Consider the following 16,802-nt stretch of genomic DNA (forward strand, 5'->3'; position numbering starts at 1 on the left):
AGTATACTGTGATAAACACTACCAGTGGGTTTTGTGGCCAATGATAAAGCAATGGTGCTCGCTCCTGACCTTGAAGAAAGTTGCCCACAATGGTCTCGCCACTTCTGCAGCGTGATTTTTCCGTTTCCTGATGGCAATTTAAATCTGGTGCCAAAACAAGGGGATCGCCAAGCGCCTGGCACACAAAGCAAACCAGGATGTTAAAAGTGGTTGTCCTTCATTGTCATTGATTATCATAGAATCCCTACAGTGCATTGGGTCTACACTGATCCTTGGAAAGAGCACCCTACCTAGGCCCATGCCCCTATCATAAACCAGTAAATTCATCTAACCTTTTGAACACTAAGGGTTCATTTTGCATGGCCAATCCATTTAACCTGCACATCTTTAGACTGGGAGGAAACCAGAGCACCCGAAGGAGACCCACGCAGACACGGGAGAAAGTGCAAACTCTACACAGTCACCCGAGGCCGGAATTGAACCCGGGTCCTTGGTGCTGTGAGGCAGCAGTGCTAACCACTATGCGACCGTGCAGCCCTTCACTGTTGATTTAAATTTTCAGATAGTGAAATAAATGATTATGATTCGATTAAGGTAGAAACTAAAAAAGCTACAAATTAAAATACGTTTGAAACTATGTTGAATTTCTTATGATCTCCAGAAATATAAAATGAGCTCTCCAAGACCACTGAGGGTATGTGGCAGTAATTACAGATTTAATACATCATTAAAAATCCGTTTATCCCATGTTCAACAAGGTGCATCTCTTTTTGAAGAGTTCTGACAGCTAGATTCAACAGAGTAGAAGTGAAAACTTTCTTAATTCACTGATCTTGTCAAGTTAGCAAGCTCAGGAAAAGCGTAGAATCAATGGCAGCAACTTCTGGATTTCAGCAATATTTGCACATGTCCTGACTCCAAGAGTTGCTTTCATTTACAGTGGAGTAAGGACGCTGTACACTGACAGTTTTGCTGTCATTACCACTGTAAAATCAGGGACTTAAGTACAAATCTCATCTCTGCAGAGTCCCAGGATTGCAACTTATGCCTTTCAATAGCAAATCATATTATTTCAGTCAAGATGTGTCAAAAAGACATGTATATGGATGAAGTATTGTTGGAAACATTTTTTTTCTGTCGTAGCTTTTCTGTATAAACTAAAAAGCTTCATACGCTTCCTTTGCCACATGGAAGACTATAATCATAGAGGCAACATTTAAAGACCAATTTGAGTTAGATAAAAGCTTTTGCTTATGTTAATTTTCTTTCAAAGTTATAGTGCCATTTCTGTCCCAGAAAATGCAGGAAAAACTCAGAACGTCAGGCAGCATCTGTGGAGAAAGGAAATTGGGGTTAACGTTGCGGGTCAATGAGCCTTTGTCAGGTAATGAATATTGACATGGACGTGCAGTGGCATAAGGGACTATTGTGATGTGATTTAAAAGGCTGGATCCTGGATTAAATTCTCTAAAAATGCTGCCTGACTCTCCTTTTTGCTTCAGTCTCTGCTGCTCCTCCTCCTCCAGCTTGATAATGACATGCAAAGGTGTGTCTGGAGGGAATGCCACATTGATCCTGAGAAGCCCTGACTATGGATGAGTGTGGTGGGGGTGTCGAAATGTCACATCCTCAGAAACAATGGGCCAGTCAGTGTGAGCAGAACACCATCAAAGCAAGATTTATTCCAGAAAGGTTATTCTGAGCTGCAGGAATCATTGTTGAAACTTTTCAGGCCCTTAAACCTCTCATTTCCAGTTGTCTCGTTTGATTCTGACAAAAGCAATGGCTTATACGGCTCATTCTAATCCACACCGAGTGCATTGTGAGTGCAACAACTGGTAACCACAAGCCTTAAAAATTGTACACCCATGAGCCTACATGGTGGGCAGGGCCGAAATGTGCAAGTGAATTTGGAGTGTCAACAGTAGAACAGAAAACCAGCAGAAACAGCTTCCAAAGCAGTTTACAAAAGCAAGCAAGTTCACATGCCCTGACAGAACACTGATGGTCTAACGAGTATGCCCCTTATTCCTGATGGTTTGGAAAGGCAGTAGTTGTCATAGGATTCAAAAAGTTTAAAATTTGGAGTTGAAGGGGAAATCAAGTCTGAATTCCTACCCTTTTTCAATAAAAAGAAAGTTTTACTTTCAACTAGCAGTAGCTACTGAAATTGGTCCATTTTTGTCCAACTTCGTGAGCATACAATAAGTTATGTAATAAAAGCAGAATACTGCAGATGCTGGCAATCTGCGATAAAACAGAAAATGCTGGAAAAATTCAGCAGGTCTGGCATTGTCTAGAGTGAAAAACAGAGTTAAAATTTTGAGTCCGTGCAGATCAGGGGCCTCTGGGTGGTTGGGCTCTGAGCATGGTGGTACCTTGGGACCCCTGATGCCACCTCTTATAGGTGAGATGAGGCATTAGGGGGCCCGGGGGTCATGGTGGGGTTTGAATGGCGTCCCGATCTATTCCTGCACTGGCGAGCGGAACCTGTTAGTGCAGGAAATGAGACTAAGTGCAGCCTCAGCGGGGTGTTCCTCGCTGAGGCTCCGAAATGAAGCAAAGTTCCATTTAATAACGGGTCGTTCTCGCTGCTGTCCGTGCATCGAATCATAGAATTCTTACAGTTCAGAAGGCCATTTGGCCCATTGAGTCTGCACCGATCTTCTGAAAGGGCACCCTATCTCGGTCCATTCCCCTGCCCGAGCCCAGTAACCCCACCTAGCCTTTAGACACTTAGAGACATTTTAGCAAGGCCAATCCACCTATCCTGCACATCATTGGACTGTGGAAGGAGACCAGAGCACCTGACCGAACCCATGGAGATACAGAGAGAACATACAAACTCCACACAGACAGTCACCCAAGGCTGGAATTGAACCTGGGTCCCTGGTGCTGTGAGGCAGCAGTGCTAACCACAGTGCCACCATGCCACCCGTGCATGGAAAAACCTGGCTAAACAAGCTCAATGCTAGCTGTTTCATTTCCGAGAAATTGTTTTTCTCAAGGCAGTCAGTTAATTTGCTAGCAGGAAATAAGCTGGTGAACAAGCAATCATTTGCATTTCTATGGCACCTTAACATTGTTAAACATCCCAAGATAGATAGATAGAGAAACTTGGAGATTTAGGGATGGGATCCTAGAACTCAAGGCTTTGATGCTAAGGTGCAGCTATCAGTGGTGGACCAATTAAAATTGGGTTTGGGCAGATTTGGGAGGAATGCGAATATAAGGTTGTAGGGTTGGAGGAGGTTGCAGAAAAGGCTGGGGCAAGGAAATGGAGGGATTTGAAATCAAGGGAGAAAATTTTAAACCAGAAGCATTGCTTAACTGGGAGCCAGTGTTGGTCAGAGAGCACAGAAGTGATGCGTGAAAGGAATTAGTGCAAGCTGTAATGGAGACAGCAACATTTTGGATGACCTTTGAATGGCCGTTTGAAAATCCGCAATTGTTCATCACTCCACCACTGATGGCCATGCCTTTAGCTGCCAATGGCTGATGTTCTGGAACTCCATCCTTACACCTCTCTTAAGATGCTCTTCAAACCAATCTCTTTGACCAAGCTTTTGGCAATTTTCCCTGATATCTCCTTATATAGCTCAAGTGCCAAATGTTTGCTTTATAACTCTCCAGTGAATTGGCTTGGGATGCTTTATTGTGGTAAAGACACTGGCCGGAATTCTCCGGTCAATGGGATTCACTTTCCTGCTGGCAATGCAACCTTACCAGCAGGTTTTGCGGTGGCTTGGGTTGGTTTCAATGGGAAATCCCATTGACAAATGGCGGGAAGATCGAATCCCGCCACAAGCGAACTGCCCGCGACCAAGAAACCGGAGAACCAGAACCGGAGAATCCCGCCCCCTGTATAAATAAATACAATTCGGTATTATGGGTTATAGGGGAAGGGGGTGGCGGGATGAAAGATGGGAGGTTAGCTAGAGATGAATTGCAGTTGTCAAGTGTAGAGGCCACAAAGGCATGTAAGAGGGTTTCAGCAGCAAATGAAGTGTTTTAAAGATGTACATCTGTACAGATAAAGAAAATGTCATGTACTGTTTCTCAGCAAAAGGTATAACCATGAACAATGCATGTTAGAAACCATGGTGTATTAGAAACATTATGAGGAATCACTTTATATGTTGTTTCTGTATAATTTCATTGCAACAATGGGTAAAATTCTCCGCCTCATGCCGCCAGTAGTGGTTCACTTTGAAGCTGAGAATCCCACGGTCATGAAAAAAACGGGCTTGGCGACAGGCGCCGACCTATTTCCGATGCTCTGATCCTATGCAGGCATTTGGATCAAGGTTCGAGCCCTGCGCCAGCAGGAAGATGCAGGTTTGGTGGATTGGCCATGCTAAATTGTCATTAGTGTCCAAAATTGCCCATAGTGTTGGGTGGGGTTGCTGGGAAATGGGGATAGGGTGGAGGTGTGGACCTTGGATAGGTTGCTCTTTCCAAGAGTTGGTGCAGACTCGATGGGCCGAAAGGCCTCCTTCTGCACTGTAAATTCTATGAATTCTATGAAATAGGTCATTAAGACCCATTTGCATCCCCTGAGCAAGCCGGGCACCATCTTCTCAGGGCATGTGTGATTATCTGGTCCTCCGGTTTGGAAATCACGTGGACAAGAATTACTACTGCTATTGACAAGCGTGGCCCAGACTTGATGAACCTCGCAATGGGCAAGGGGGTAACCTTTTAAGGAAGTTGCCCCTGAAGTCCATCCGACTGCCACCCACCCCACACCCACCAAACTCCTCCCACCGACTCCACAGTGATCCCCTTAGATAAAGAGACCCTTACAGAGACCCCCTGAATAAAGTGACACCCCCAGAGGCCTCTAAATAAAGAGACCCCTAAAGAGACCCCCTAAATAAAGATACCAACCACTCCCCCACAGACCCCCAAAAAACAGACCCTTGACTGGAAGCCCCCCAAAAAGAGACCCCTGTCAGGAAGCCCCCAGAACAGAAAACCCTGTCTAGAAACCCCCCAGAAAAGAGAACCTTGTCGGGAAGCCCCCAGAAAAGAGACCCCTGTCATGAAGTCCCCCACAAGAGAGACCCCTGTCTGGAAACTAGAGAGCAGTTCAAACAGAGGGAGTGAAAAAAATGACTGCTTTAACACTCACCTGGGCAATACACCTGCTGGCTTGGACAGAGGAAGCACCACGTATCAATTCCTGGAAAGAGAAAACCAGTCAGCTGTGTTTAAACCCCCTCAGATCTTTGAGCTGCAAGACATTTATTCATTTATCTTTGATATTGATTTTACTAGGCTGTGATTGACAGCTTCTACATACACACAGCTGTCAACATTGCTCCATTCATCTTCCTTCACAGTTGAGTAACTCTAAAGTGCTCTGATCTCAGTGGTTATAAACATCAAGCTTTGATTGACGGGTCCTGGACCACTTTTTTTTATTCATTCATGGGATGTGGGCATCGCTGGCTGGGTCAGCATTTATTCCCCATCCCTGAGGGCATTTAAGAGTCAACCACATTGCTGTGGGTCTGGAGTCACATGTAGGCCAGACCAGATAAGGCCGACAGATTTCCTTTACAAAAGGACTTGGTGAACTAGATGGGTTTTTGCAACATTTTGAGATAGTTTCATGGTCAGCATTAGATTTTTAATTCCAGATACTTATTTAATTCAAATTTTACCATCTGCCTTGGTTGGATCTGAACCCTTGTCCCCTGAGCATTATTACCCTGGGTCTGGATTACTTGTCCAAGGACAATACCACTACACCACTGCCTCTCCTAAAACAGAATTAAATGCTTTCCAACCACCTTCCTTCACGCTTGAGTGATCTTTGAGGTGGTCAGCTGGAAATTGACAGCACTTAGCTCTGTTTGAAGTGATCCAGGACCCGTCAATCAAAGCTTGATGTTTATAAACATTGGGTTGGTGCACTTTAGAGTTATTCAACCATGAAGGAAGATGAATGGAGAAATGCTGAAAGCCGTGTGGGTGTGGAAGCTGTCAATCACAGCCCAGTAAAATCAATAGCAAAGATAAATGAATGAATGCTTTGCAGCTCAAAGATCTGAGGGGGTTTAAACACAGCTGACTAGTTTTCTCTTCCAGGAATTGACATGTGCTGCTTCTTCTGCCTGAGCCAGGTAAGTGTTAACATAGAAACATAGAAAATAGAAGCAGGAAGAGATCATTCTGCCCTTTGAGCCTGATCTTGACATTCATTAAAAATGGCTGATCATCAATTTCAATACCCTGATCCTGCCTTCCCCCCATATCCCTTGACCCATTTAGCCCCAAGAGCTATATCTAATTCCTTCTCAAAATTGCACGTTTTGACCTCAACTACTTTCTGTGGTCGTGAATTCCACAGATTCACCACTCTCTGGGTGAAGAAATGTCTCCTCAACTTAGTCCTAAAAGGTTTACCCCTTATCCTCAAACTATGACCCCCTAGTTCTGAACATTCTTTCTGAATTTACGCTATCTAATCCTGTTAGAATTTTGTAAGTTTCTATGAGATCTCCTCTCACTCTTCTAAACTCTAATGAATATAATCCTAGCCGACTTCGTCTCTCCTCATATGACGGTCCCGCCATCCCAGGAATCAGCCTGGTAAACCTTCGCTGCACTCCCTCCGTAGCAAGAACATCCTTCCTCAGATAAGGACTCCAGAACTCCACACTATACTCCAAGTATTGCCTCACCAATGCCCCTCAGAATTGCAGTAAAACATCCCTATTTCTATACTCAAATCCTCTCGCTATGAAGGCCAGCATATCATTTGCTCTTTACTGACTGCCAATAAAGCAGTAATTTTATTTTTACTGCCTCTATCTGGACTGCTCTCGAGATTCCAGACAGGGGTCTCTCTTCTGGGGCGATTCCTGAACAGGGGTCCCTTTTCTGGAGGGTTTTCAGACAGTGTTCTCACTTCTGTGGGGCTTCCCGGCAGGTGTTCCTTTTCTGGGGTTCTGTTGAGGGTCCCTTTATTTAGTGGGTCTCTCCGGGGGGTGCTTTTATTTATAGGATCTCTGCGGAGGGGGGTCCCTTTATTTGCAGAGTCTCGGGGTGGGGGGGCTGGTCGAATTGCCCCCTTTATTAGGGGAAGGGAAGCATCCAGAAAATCTGGGGGTGAGGGGCCAAATTGCGCAGCGGGAAGGGTTGAATCATGATGCGGGGAGCGGAGGCAGCGGCGGGGCCTCGCTATCGGTCCACCACTCAAAACGATGGCCCAATAGCGGGATTCCCTATGGTATCCCTCGCAATCCTTGGCCTGCATAAATTCCCATGGCAAAGGATTGGGAATCACTTCCTTATTTGCGCTCCCAGGCGGAGTGCAAACCTGATGCAATTCAGTACCGGCGGGAAAATATAGGGCTGGATTCTCTGATTGCCAACGCCGAAATCGTGTTTGGCGATTGACCGGAGAGTCCATTTTGATGCCAAAATCGGGGGGCAGCGCTGTTTTTCGGATGCTCCGCCCCCTCCAAAACAGCGGCATTGCTGAGTACGCTGCATATCGTTAGGACGGCCTCAGGATGTCACCTAAAGTCCCTCCCCCAATGCTCCACCCCCGATGGGCCGAATTCCCGACGGCGTGGATCACTTGCGGTCTGAGGTTTCATCAACCTCGCGTGGCGGCTGCGGACTGTGTCCAGCGGCGCCACAGTCGGGAGGGGGGGAGCCTTTCCACTGGCTAGGGGAGCTTCTCTGGGGGGGGGCGACTGGGGGGGGGGTGATGAGAGGGGTTACGCGGGGCACTATCTGGCATGCCGGGTCCGCACTCGGCCGACGCCGTGTTGTACGGCGCGACTACGGACCTGACAATTCTCCGTCCATATCTGCAGGTAAGGACGGGGGCTTTACTTACACGGCTGCTAACCCCCCAATGTGCGAAGCATCGGTGTGGGGGTGGCGCCGACTTTTTGGTCGTAAGACTAGACATATGCTCCGGGCATAGCCTCAAAATCAGAGAATCCAGCACATAGTTTCCCAAACAAAGAATTTCGCCCAATGTTCGTATCAGGATTCAGAACTTCTTTAATGTTAATTAATGTTTATTCTTATAGCATCTTTTTCCTGCTATGATCCATTTTATTGGCTGTAACAACCAGTATTTCCAGTTGCTCCACCCATTCATATACTTTTCCTGTAACTCAGGGTCCAGCTGTCAGATGAGAACATTGGACAGTGGAATTGGAACTTTTCCCCTTCCTGATTCTACAAACCGGGCAACAGGAAGACATCTCCCCAAAACAGCATCCTACCTTGAATGTGACCTTTCCTCATCCCTGCGGGAAGCACCCCATTTGACAAATGTTTCTCAAAAAGCAAAAACACTTGAGCGAGAAGTGCCGAACAGGACTGAATGCAGCGCTCCTGGGCAAGGCATGATTGGTCATTCAGTATCGGATCCTACAGTGGCTGCCAGAGCTGTACAAGCATTTCAAAGTTGCCTTCCTAAGCCATCTACAGCAGGTGAATGTCAAATGTACTTTGAGCAAGTTATATACCCAAATGTCTCTGCACAGTGCGATAACAGGTCATGGAATAAAGAGATTAATTAACTTATAGAATGTGAGTTCCTGCTAGCAAAGCTTATCAATGTGAAGTCTCCAAGGAGAGGAATGGCAGAATTTTAAATCCATTGGCATCCACCATATTCATATTAAAATTTTAATGAAACCTTTCACATTAAACTCAAGCAATGTGAACAATTTCTAATATCATAATTAGTGCGTCAATCACTTGATTTTATTCTCATAATTTCAAATGTGCTTTTAGCGTAAAGGCTATACTGCATAACCAGCACTATAGCAATATGAATCGAGCAATGCCGTGTGCAGATAGCTTCAACAACATTCATTTTGTCTGAAATATTTGTACTGATAATGTACGTGTTTGTGGGTAGCTCAGCCATACATTATATGCTGTGCAGCTCGATGGTCACGTATGTGACCTTATTTCTGGTATAGAGCAGGCTATGTGATTAAACACTGTCATTATAACAAATTGAATAGAATCCATGAGCAATGGATTGTTTTATGAAGACTGGGTAATAGGAAATGTCTGTCGTGATCTGGTTGCACGACGTCACCATACTGACAATGGCAGAGTACGGTCTCTTAATTAACATGTCAAGATGTCAACGTTGCAAGATACTGTAAACCAGATAGTCAGTCTGTCTGTGTTTGCCACCTGATTATTTGCTCGGTGATTTTACTTCCTGTGTGCATCCCTAGGGAGCATTGCATGCATTGTTAGTTGGACTGTTTTATTTATTATGTAGTTAACAATTATTTTACCATGAATAATATATTAAAATAAATAATTTAAAAGTTAAATACCATGAATAACCTGAATACTATGTTGAGCATGTGCCCTTTTCAGAAAGAATAATTTTGTTGACATCAAGTGGAAATTGAAGCAACTCCGTGATGTGATTACGTCCTAGGTTTCCTGGTGCCTAAATATAAGACGCAAGATGATATGAATCAGACTTGTGCTCCTGCCCAATTTTCAAATATCTGTAAAAGTGAGCATTCAGACCTTCCAGAGAGAATGAAGGATTTGCAACAGCCAGGTAGCTCGCATGTACTGAGTACACAGGTAAGACATCATTGAGGGTATTCTTTTGTTTGAAGTATAAAGAAGTTTGCTAAAATGTTATGTTTTAATTCATGAGAATTAATGCCTGTCAGATATTTTCTGGCTTGTAATGTGAATTGGACATATCATTTCAGGTACATTATTTATCAGTTTGTTTATGGTATGGACATTGCATCATTAAACCTTTTTGCAAGGAACAGCACGTATAATACTAAGCATCCAGGGATGGCTGCAAAGGATAGGCTCAAAGAACTCCTTATATAATATCTAAACAGTATGTGTGTGAAAGACAGGTGACATGAAGTGATTTCAATGCTGTAATCTAACTTGGATTTCAGATGACAGTCATAAGTGTTTGAGCTTTACTTTCACATCTTGACATTTTTGAACCCTTGCTTATGTTATCACTTTGGAGCCACACTGATATCTATTATTCTTGATACACAAACTGTGATATTTTCCTGTAGCAATGAAATAAATCACAATCCCATTGTTGCTTAAGCCATGTAATTCAATTCTGCTCCACTCAGACATGAATCTTTAGCCATGAACAAAACAAAAACAGAAAAGTACAAAGGAGAATATTGTTAAGCTTTTACATATAATTTATAGGATAAAATACTCAGCAGTATTTTTCATGGCACTGGCATATCACAGAGTTGTAATGATCATAAACTGCTTGCATTTCACCCTCACAGTTTATAATTGAATCTTACTCTTTAATCTATGGCTTTCTTGAAGCAAAATGTAAAGTGTTATGCTATATGTATATGTAAATATTATATATAGCATAATACAAATTAATAATTTTTTATTGTCACAAGTATGAAGTTACTGTGAAAAGCCCCTAGTCGCCACATTCCGGCGCCTGTTCGGGTAAGCTAATACGGGAATTGAACCCGCGCTGCTGGCCTTGTTCTGAATCACAAACCAGCTGTCTAGCTCACTGAGCTAAACCAGCCCAAATCCTGGTGCACATACAAAATGTGTGCCTGATCATTGCAGGTGAAAAATTTTATCACCTGCCAAATGTATACAGCATATGTTATCATTGCACATAACAATGTTTCATCATTATAGCTGAGAAGTATAATTGACCTTCATAAATATAAGAAATGTTGAAATACAGAAGTTTATTTAGGAATGATTGATTTCTGGATATATATGACTGATTTGATTTACTGAAAATAATTCTAGAACATTTATTTGTGTTGAGCAATGAAGATTTAAAATGACAAAAGCCTACAAACAAATCTTTGGGCAATGTGCAAATGTAACAAGTAGTTGGTAATATGTGTTTGCCACTGAGTAAAACTCAGCCCAATATGGAATACGTTGCAGGCAATGAAACATTGGGTTTGACATGATTCTTGAAGACTTGAGCATTGTTATTACTGTTTACACTATCTTAATCCCTTTACAAGTTGTCTTATAGCACGCCACAAACTGTTATTTTATAGTAGAAACTATCAGTTGACTAATTTGGTATCTGAACCGTGAGAAGAGATTACTTTTAGTTTAAACAATTTTGTAAAATTGTGGGGGAGCAGTTTTACAGATTATGAATCTATGTAATGGTGAATCTGCTTCTAAATCTTGAGTATTAGGAATCCATGAAGCTACAATCCCAGTTGCTGTTAAAACTGGACGGGAAGATCCCAGAATAGAGTGCCGGCTCAAAAGAGTATGGATGTGATCTACTGGCTGTGTCCCGCTGGAACCGGGGCGCGACACGGCCAGTAGATCCTGGGAGAGGCTTCCTCTGGGATTCCCGATGGCCGTTATACCACTGGGGACCGCTCCCAATGGGCTGGACCCAGTCTCACACAACGAGGTGAGTTTAAGAACCCACAAACATGCTCCCGCTGGATCTAAATGTCGGCATCTATCGTCTTCGTAGAGGAGACCTGAGCTATGGGCATTCTATACTGGTCCCCACAAAAGGGAACCAGGTGGAACGGTACCTGGAGGGACTCCCAGGCGATTGGAGGCCCCTGGGCGTGGCCTCCGGGCAGTGCCATCCATGTGCCAGTCTGGCACTGGCACCCTGGCAGTGCAATCCGGTGCCAGTCTGTTGCTGGGGTGCCCAGGTGCCAATGCCAAGCTGGCATTTTGCCTTCACTGGGACCGAGCCCGGGGTCCTTTGCCCATGTGCAGTGGAGTGTGGGGGGGCTTGATGACGCCCTTATCGATGAGTTAGTGCATTGGGGGTATCGGGTGGTTGCATCAGGGGATCGAGAGATTGGACGCCATTTAAAAATGGCATCCCATTCTCTTACTGTATGTAGCAGCTCCGCTCGCCGTCAGGACACTAAGAATAAATAGAGTGCCATTAGATAACAGGGATCAACCACACTAATCCCACCCAGAATGGACTCTATTTGTTTTGTTAGATCGTGACCCATATCTTTTACTATTTCTCAGAAAATGTGGAGTAACGGAGTCACAGGACCACTAAAAAACATGAAAAATTAGATTGTGGTACAATACTCCTTTACTACCCCCCGAACTTAAAAAGTCCACATGGATTTTAATATTAGCATGGATTACAAAGTACACCTTAAGCTACAAAGTGCTTCATGACACAAAATCCCATTAAACACACAGATTGGCTGTGGTCAAATAGACACTTTCAGTGCTGAACCCAAGTGAATGCCTGAGGATTTCCCCTCAGAAACCTCGAGAAAATTTTCACGAGTGTTTCTGAACTCAATTCGCAAAATCTGCTTTGAAGTCTTCCTTCACAATAATGCTTTACATTAGTGGTTTGCATTCCGAAATTCAGTCTAGTTTTTCCAAATGACTCTTTTAAATAAAGCTTCCACTCCACTTTTAACAGAGGATCCACTATCCACCCCCTTTAGGATTTCTATGACTCTATTTATTTGTCTTGACTGCTGTACAAACTGCTCATAATTTTTTTAACTCTTGATTTCCAGACTCTATTAAAATGGAACTAAACCTTTCATTTACCTCTGAAGTCTACTTTCCAACTTTAAATCTGGTTACTGTAATTGTCTTGTTAACTCAGAATACTTTGTTTACTCTTCCATACCTTAGTCTCTGTTCTCTTAACTTCAGTCATCTGAAGACCTTCTTTCTGTCCCAATTCCCTGGTTATCTGAGCTATAACTGGTTCTTTGGGAAGTTGCCTCTTTGCAACTCCTGTCCAGTCTTCTGGTAGAGATGAGAGATGTTCACTCTCTGGTGTCCTTCTTCAACTGCCGAAAATTTCAGAAAGACTAAGAACAAAAAGCCTTTCTACCTTTAAAAGTGCCCCCAGTTGCACTTTTCATACTTCTGCTGAGTTATTTACTCTTCACGTCGTAGCCGTCTCTAAGCACAATGGCAATACAGTTGGGAACTGAACCAACCCACACACATACAAACAGCTTTGTCCAGCATGAATCTAACTATAGGTTTTATCCTTCCAGGCACAGACATATTAAAATAAACCCACTTAAATCTATACCTTATTTCTAATGTTTACCAATACAAATATAAATCCCTTAAAACTACCTTTGTTTTCCTGACAGTGAAAACTTTATTTTTAAAGCGGATTGGGTGCAGAAACTGAAGCTTTCTTGTTCTCCACCATTTAATAGCAGCAGGAACATTTTTTAAAGAGCTATTTTTATTTCATGTTCAAATCACACTCATACGTCTTGGATTTCTGGTAGCTTCAGGATATTACAGACTTTCCATTTGTGGGTCACACTTGGGTCCAGAGTTTGAATTATTGTAGCACAGTGGTTCGCACAGTTGCTTCACAGCTCCAGGGTCCCAGGTTCGATTCCCGGCTTGGGTCACTGTCTGTGCGGAGTCTGCACGTTCTCCCCGTATCTGCGTGGGTTTCCTCCGGGTGCTCCGCTTTCTTCCCACAGTCCACAGATGTGCAGGTTAGGTGGACTGGCCACGCTAAATTGCCCTCAGTGTCCAAACAAAAGTTAGGTGGGGTTACTGGGGTAGGGTGAAGGTGTGGGCTTAGGTGGGGTGCTCTTTCCATGGGCCAGTGCAGACTCAATGGGCTGAATAGCCTCCTTCTGCACTGTAAATTCTATGTTCATTGGTGAAGGCGGGAATGAATATGGGCATGGTTTGAAAATCCTGTTTCAGGAGAGTGGCGCTGGATCGCAATGACTCTAGAATGTGATGCGATTTTCAGTGGGAGGCTGGGGGAAAGAGGAGTGTGTCTGCAATGCACCATGCCTCTCATTAGGTGCCATTGGCTGCTTGTGGCGTCAAACGAAAGGCATCACTGGGCCAATGTTCAATTGGCAGGCTTGCAAAATGCAATGCCTGGGAAACGTCAGGGTGAACCTGGCCTGGACATAGCAGGAAGCCATCAGAGCTACTGGAAGCAGTGGTCAGCTCACAAAAAAGATGAACAGTCACACACAGCTGCTTAACCAGTGAAGTGGAGTTACCATTGCTGGTGCTAAGAGGCGTGTATTCCTCACTAGTGAGTGGTTGGAGTTCTAAGAGAGGCGGCAGGCTACTGGCGTCACCTGGGCGGTCGAGGAAGCCCTGCTGCACAAAAGCAACCAGCGGATCCAGGGCCTGGAGATGAGAATAGTCCACCCTGACATCTGGCAGTGCAATAATGAGGAGCCTCAGCAGCAGAATCCTCCTGGTCAGGACGAGGCTAGAGGAGCATAAAGAGGGACTGCAAGGAGAGGAAGGCACTATCCACAGCATCATGTGTACAAGCCAAGAGTCAATTATCTGCAAGCGACAGAGCACCAATGTTGGAGGAAACTGCACCTCTCAGACATTTGCACAATAATCAGATGCCTCATGTTCCCTATGGCAGAACCCATCTCCAGCTGCCAAGATCACCATTGGCCTGAATTTTTATGCATCCTGCCCGATCCAGGAGTCTGGTTCATAGTTGGGCAGCTTTTTACAATTAGTAGTCCCATATCATTAGGCAGGTTACGGATTCTCTATTCTGGAGGGTAGAAGAATACACCCATTTTGACAGAGGAGACAGCGCGGGCACTTAGGGCATTGCCAACATCGATGGATGTCCAAAGGCCCAGAGTTCATCGATTGTACCAACATTATCATCAAGGCATCGGCCAGCCACATTCCTCAACAGAATGTACAGCTGGTCCTTGACTACAAGAAGCACATCTTGTCAGTTTGCACTCAGTTCATGTCCATTGAAGGGCTGGTTTAGCATAGTGGGCTAAACAGCTGGCTTGTACTGCAGAACAAGGCCAGCAGCGCGGGTTCAATTCCCGTACCAGCCTCCCCGAACAGGTGTCGGAATGTGGCGATTAGGGGCTTTTCACAGTAACTTCATTGAAGCCTATTTGTGACAATAAGCGATTATTTTTATTGGTGTTATTATTATTGTCCTGATTCCTTCATCCAGCAAAGGTTGCAGTTGCTTCACCTCTTCAGGCCAAAATCCAGACTCCGAGGGTGGCTGCTGAGAGATAAGAGTTATTCTCTGAGAAGGTAGCTCATGATGTCATTCTGGTACCCATGCAGTGAAGTGGAGAAGCACTGCAGCCAGAACCATCTAGTTTCATGAGCCTGTCAATATGGTGAAGGTGTACTTGCATTACCTTGACCAATCAGGTAGTGCCCTCCAGTATGAGCCAGTCAGAGTGTTTCTGTTGCAGTTGTCTGTTGTGCACTTCATAACGTGTCAATTCAAAAAAGCCTGGAGCTAAATGAGGAGTAGGGAATGCCATACAACTCTTCCTTGGAAGACTATGACTCTGATGACAGGGAGGAGGAAGGAGAGGATGAAGGGAATGGTGCAGTGGAGCCTGGCATCCAAACTGAAGGGAGGTGCCTGACACCTTCTTGGGCTGCAACCCTGTCAGAGACACAAGGAGAAGAAAATATTGATCATCAAGTGCATCAGCACAGCCAACTCCATTGACGTCAGCGGTCCACAAACCTCAGCGAACATTGGGCAGGAGTCCCCTCCATGCCCTTCACCTGAGGATAGAGTTATCAAATGACCCTGCCCATCCCAGCTTCCAGCCTTGCCATCACTGATGGCCTTCTACATTGGCCTTTTGTGATGGCATCAATTCAAGGATGAGGAGAGGTTGATCCATGAGCAGATTGCCCTCCCTCAACTCACACAGTATGGCATTGACATAAGCTGTTGTGCTGCTCGGTGATGCCACCTTCTCATTTTCATCCCACATATGAGGGCAGCTGACATCTCAAAGTGCGACTGGGCACACAAGTTGACAATGTTAGGGAGCACAATTGACACACAATATACTGAACCCATGTGCATTCTGCTGTGTACAGAATTAGAGGCCTGTCACTCGCAACGTACCTTCCCAAATATAAGAAGGTCATTAAAGTGCTTGCAGTACTGGACCCATGTCCTGGGGTGACACAGCGATTGCTCACATCCTCCACCAGTCATGCCCTTTTGGTGTTCTGTTGGGGAGAGGGAACGTTACAACCAAATCTAGGGAAGAAAATCCATCACCTCTCAGCACAGCCTCAGTGAGGACCGCTAGTAAAGCATCAGAATACCTGAGGGCTGCCATGTCTGCCTGCTCTTGGCAGTGCCGGCCCAATTCCATTCTTCTTCCTGGGCAGCCATACCCACAGTGAGTAGAAGTGGCACATGGGTGCCACTTGCCTTTTTCAAATGAACCTCCATTGATTGTGTCCCACCTCTAGGATGCTTTAATGCACTGATTGAGTACCGAACCCACCCTCAGTCCAATAGTCTATTTCCATTTGAAAACTGCATTGAGTCAGTGACGCAGGAGTGAGGGCATGTCGGGGGCCGGAACTGAACCAGCCGCCAGGTTCCCAACACAGAATCGAAAATCCCAACTCTGGGATCAGCACAGATTTTAAAATGATACTATTAAGTCTAATCCAATACTAGGTACAGCTTTATAGAAAGAAAAGGATGAGCTGCTTTGGTACAGCACCTTTCACCACCTCTGAATGCCCCAAAGTGCCTCACTGCCTATTGATGAGTGTTGAAAGCGCAACTACGCAACAAGATCCCACACACAGAAAATTGAGATAATTTTCAAAATAAATTTGAGAGAACTAGATAATTTGTTTTATTGGTGTTGGGGGCTAACTATTGGCCAGGACCTACTTGTTCTTCTTTAAATTAGTATTCAAATAATCAAAGTAAAAGACAATAAATATTTTAATCCTTTGTTAGTTCCTGCAATCTTCTTTTTCCCCCAGGTTCTTGC

At 44.5% G+C, this 16,802-nt stretch overlaps 1 protein-coding gene across 8 annotated transcripts in view; it reads left to right on the forward strand.

Moving 5' to 3' along the window:
• Positions 1 to 16,802, forward strand: part of LOC140388492 (nck-associated protein 5-like) — a 1,019,364-nt gene that overhangs the window by 928,224 nt on the left and 74,338 nt on the right. For all 8 annotated transcript variants that reach the window (XM_072472774.1, XM_072472791.1, XM_072472783.1 and 5 more), the window contains 2 exons: positions 8,149 to 8,466; positions 9,443 to 9,597. In XM_072472774.1, the coding sequence (XP_072328875.1) occupies positions 8,149 to 8,466; positions 9,443 to 9,597 (473 nt within the window). The remainder of the gene's footprint in view (positions 1 to 8,148; positions 8,467 to 9,442; positions 9,598 to 16,802) is intronic.

This window comes from Scyliorhinus torazame, chromosome 2, assembly GCF_047496885.1.
Source record: "Scyliorhinus torazame isolate Kashiwa2021f chromosome 2, sScyTor2.1, whole genome shotgun sequence".
Taxonomy (NCBI): domain Eukaryota; kingdom Metazoa; phylum Chordata; class Chondrichthyes; order Carcharhiniformes; family Scyliorhinidae; genus Scyliorhinus; species Scyliorhinus torazame.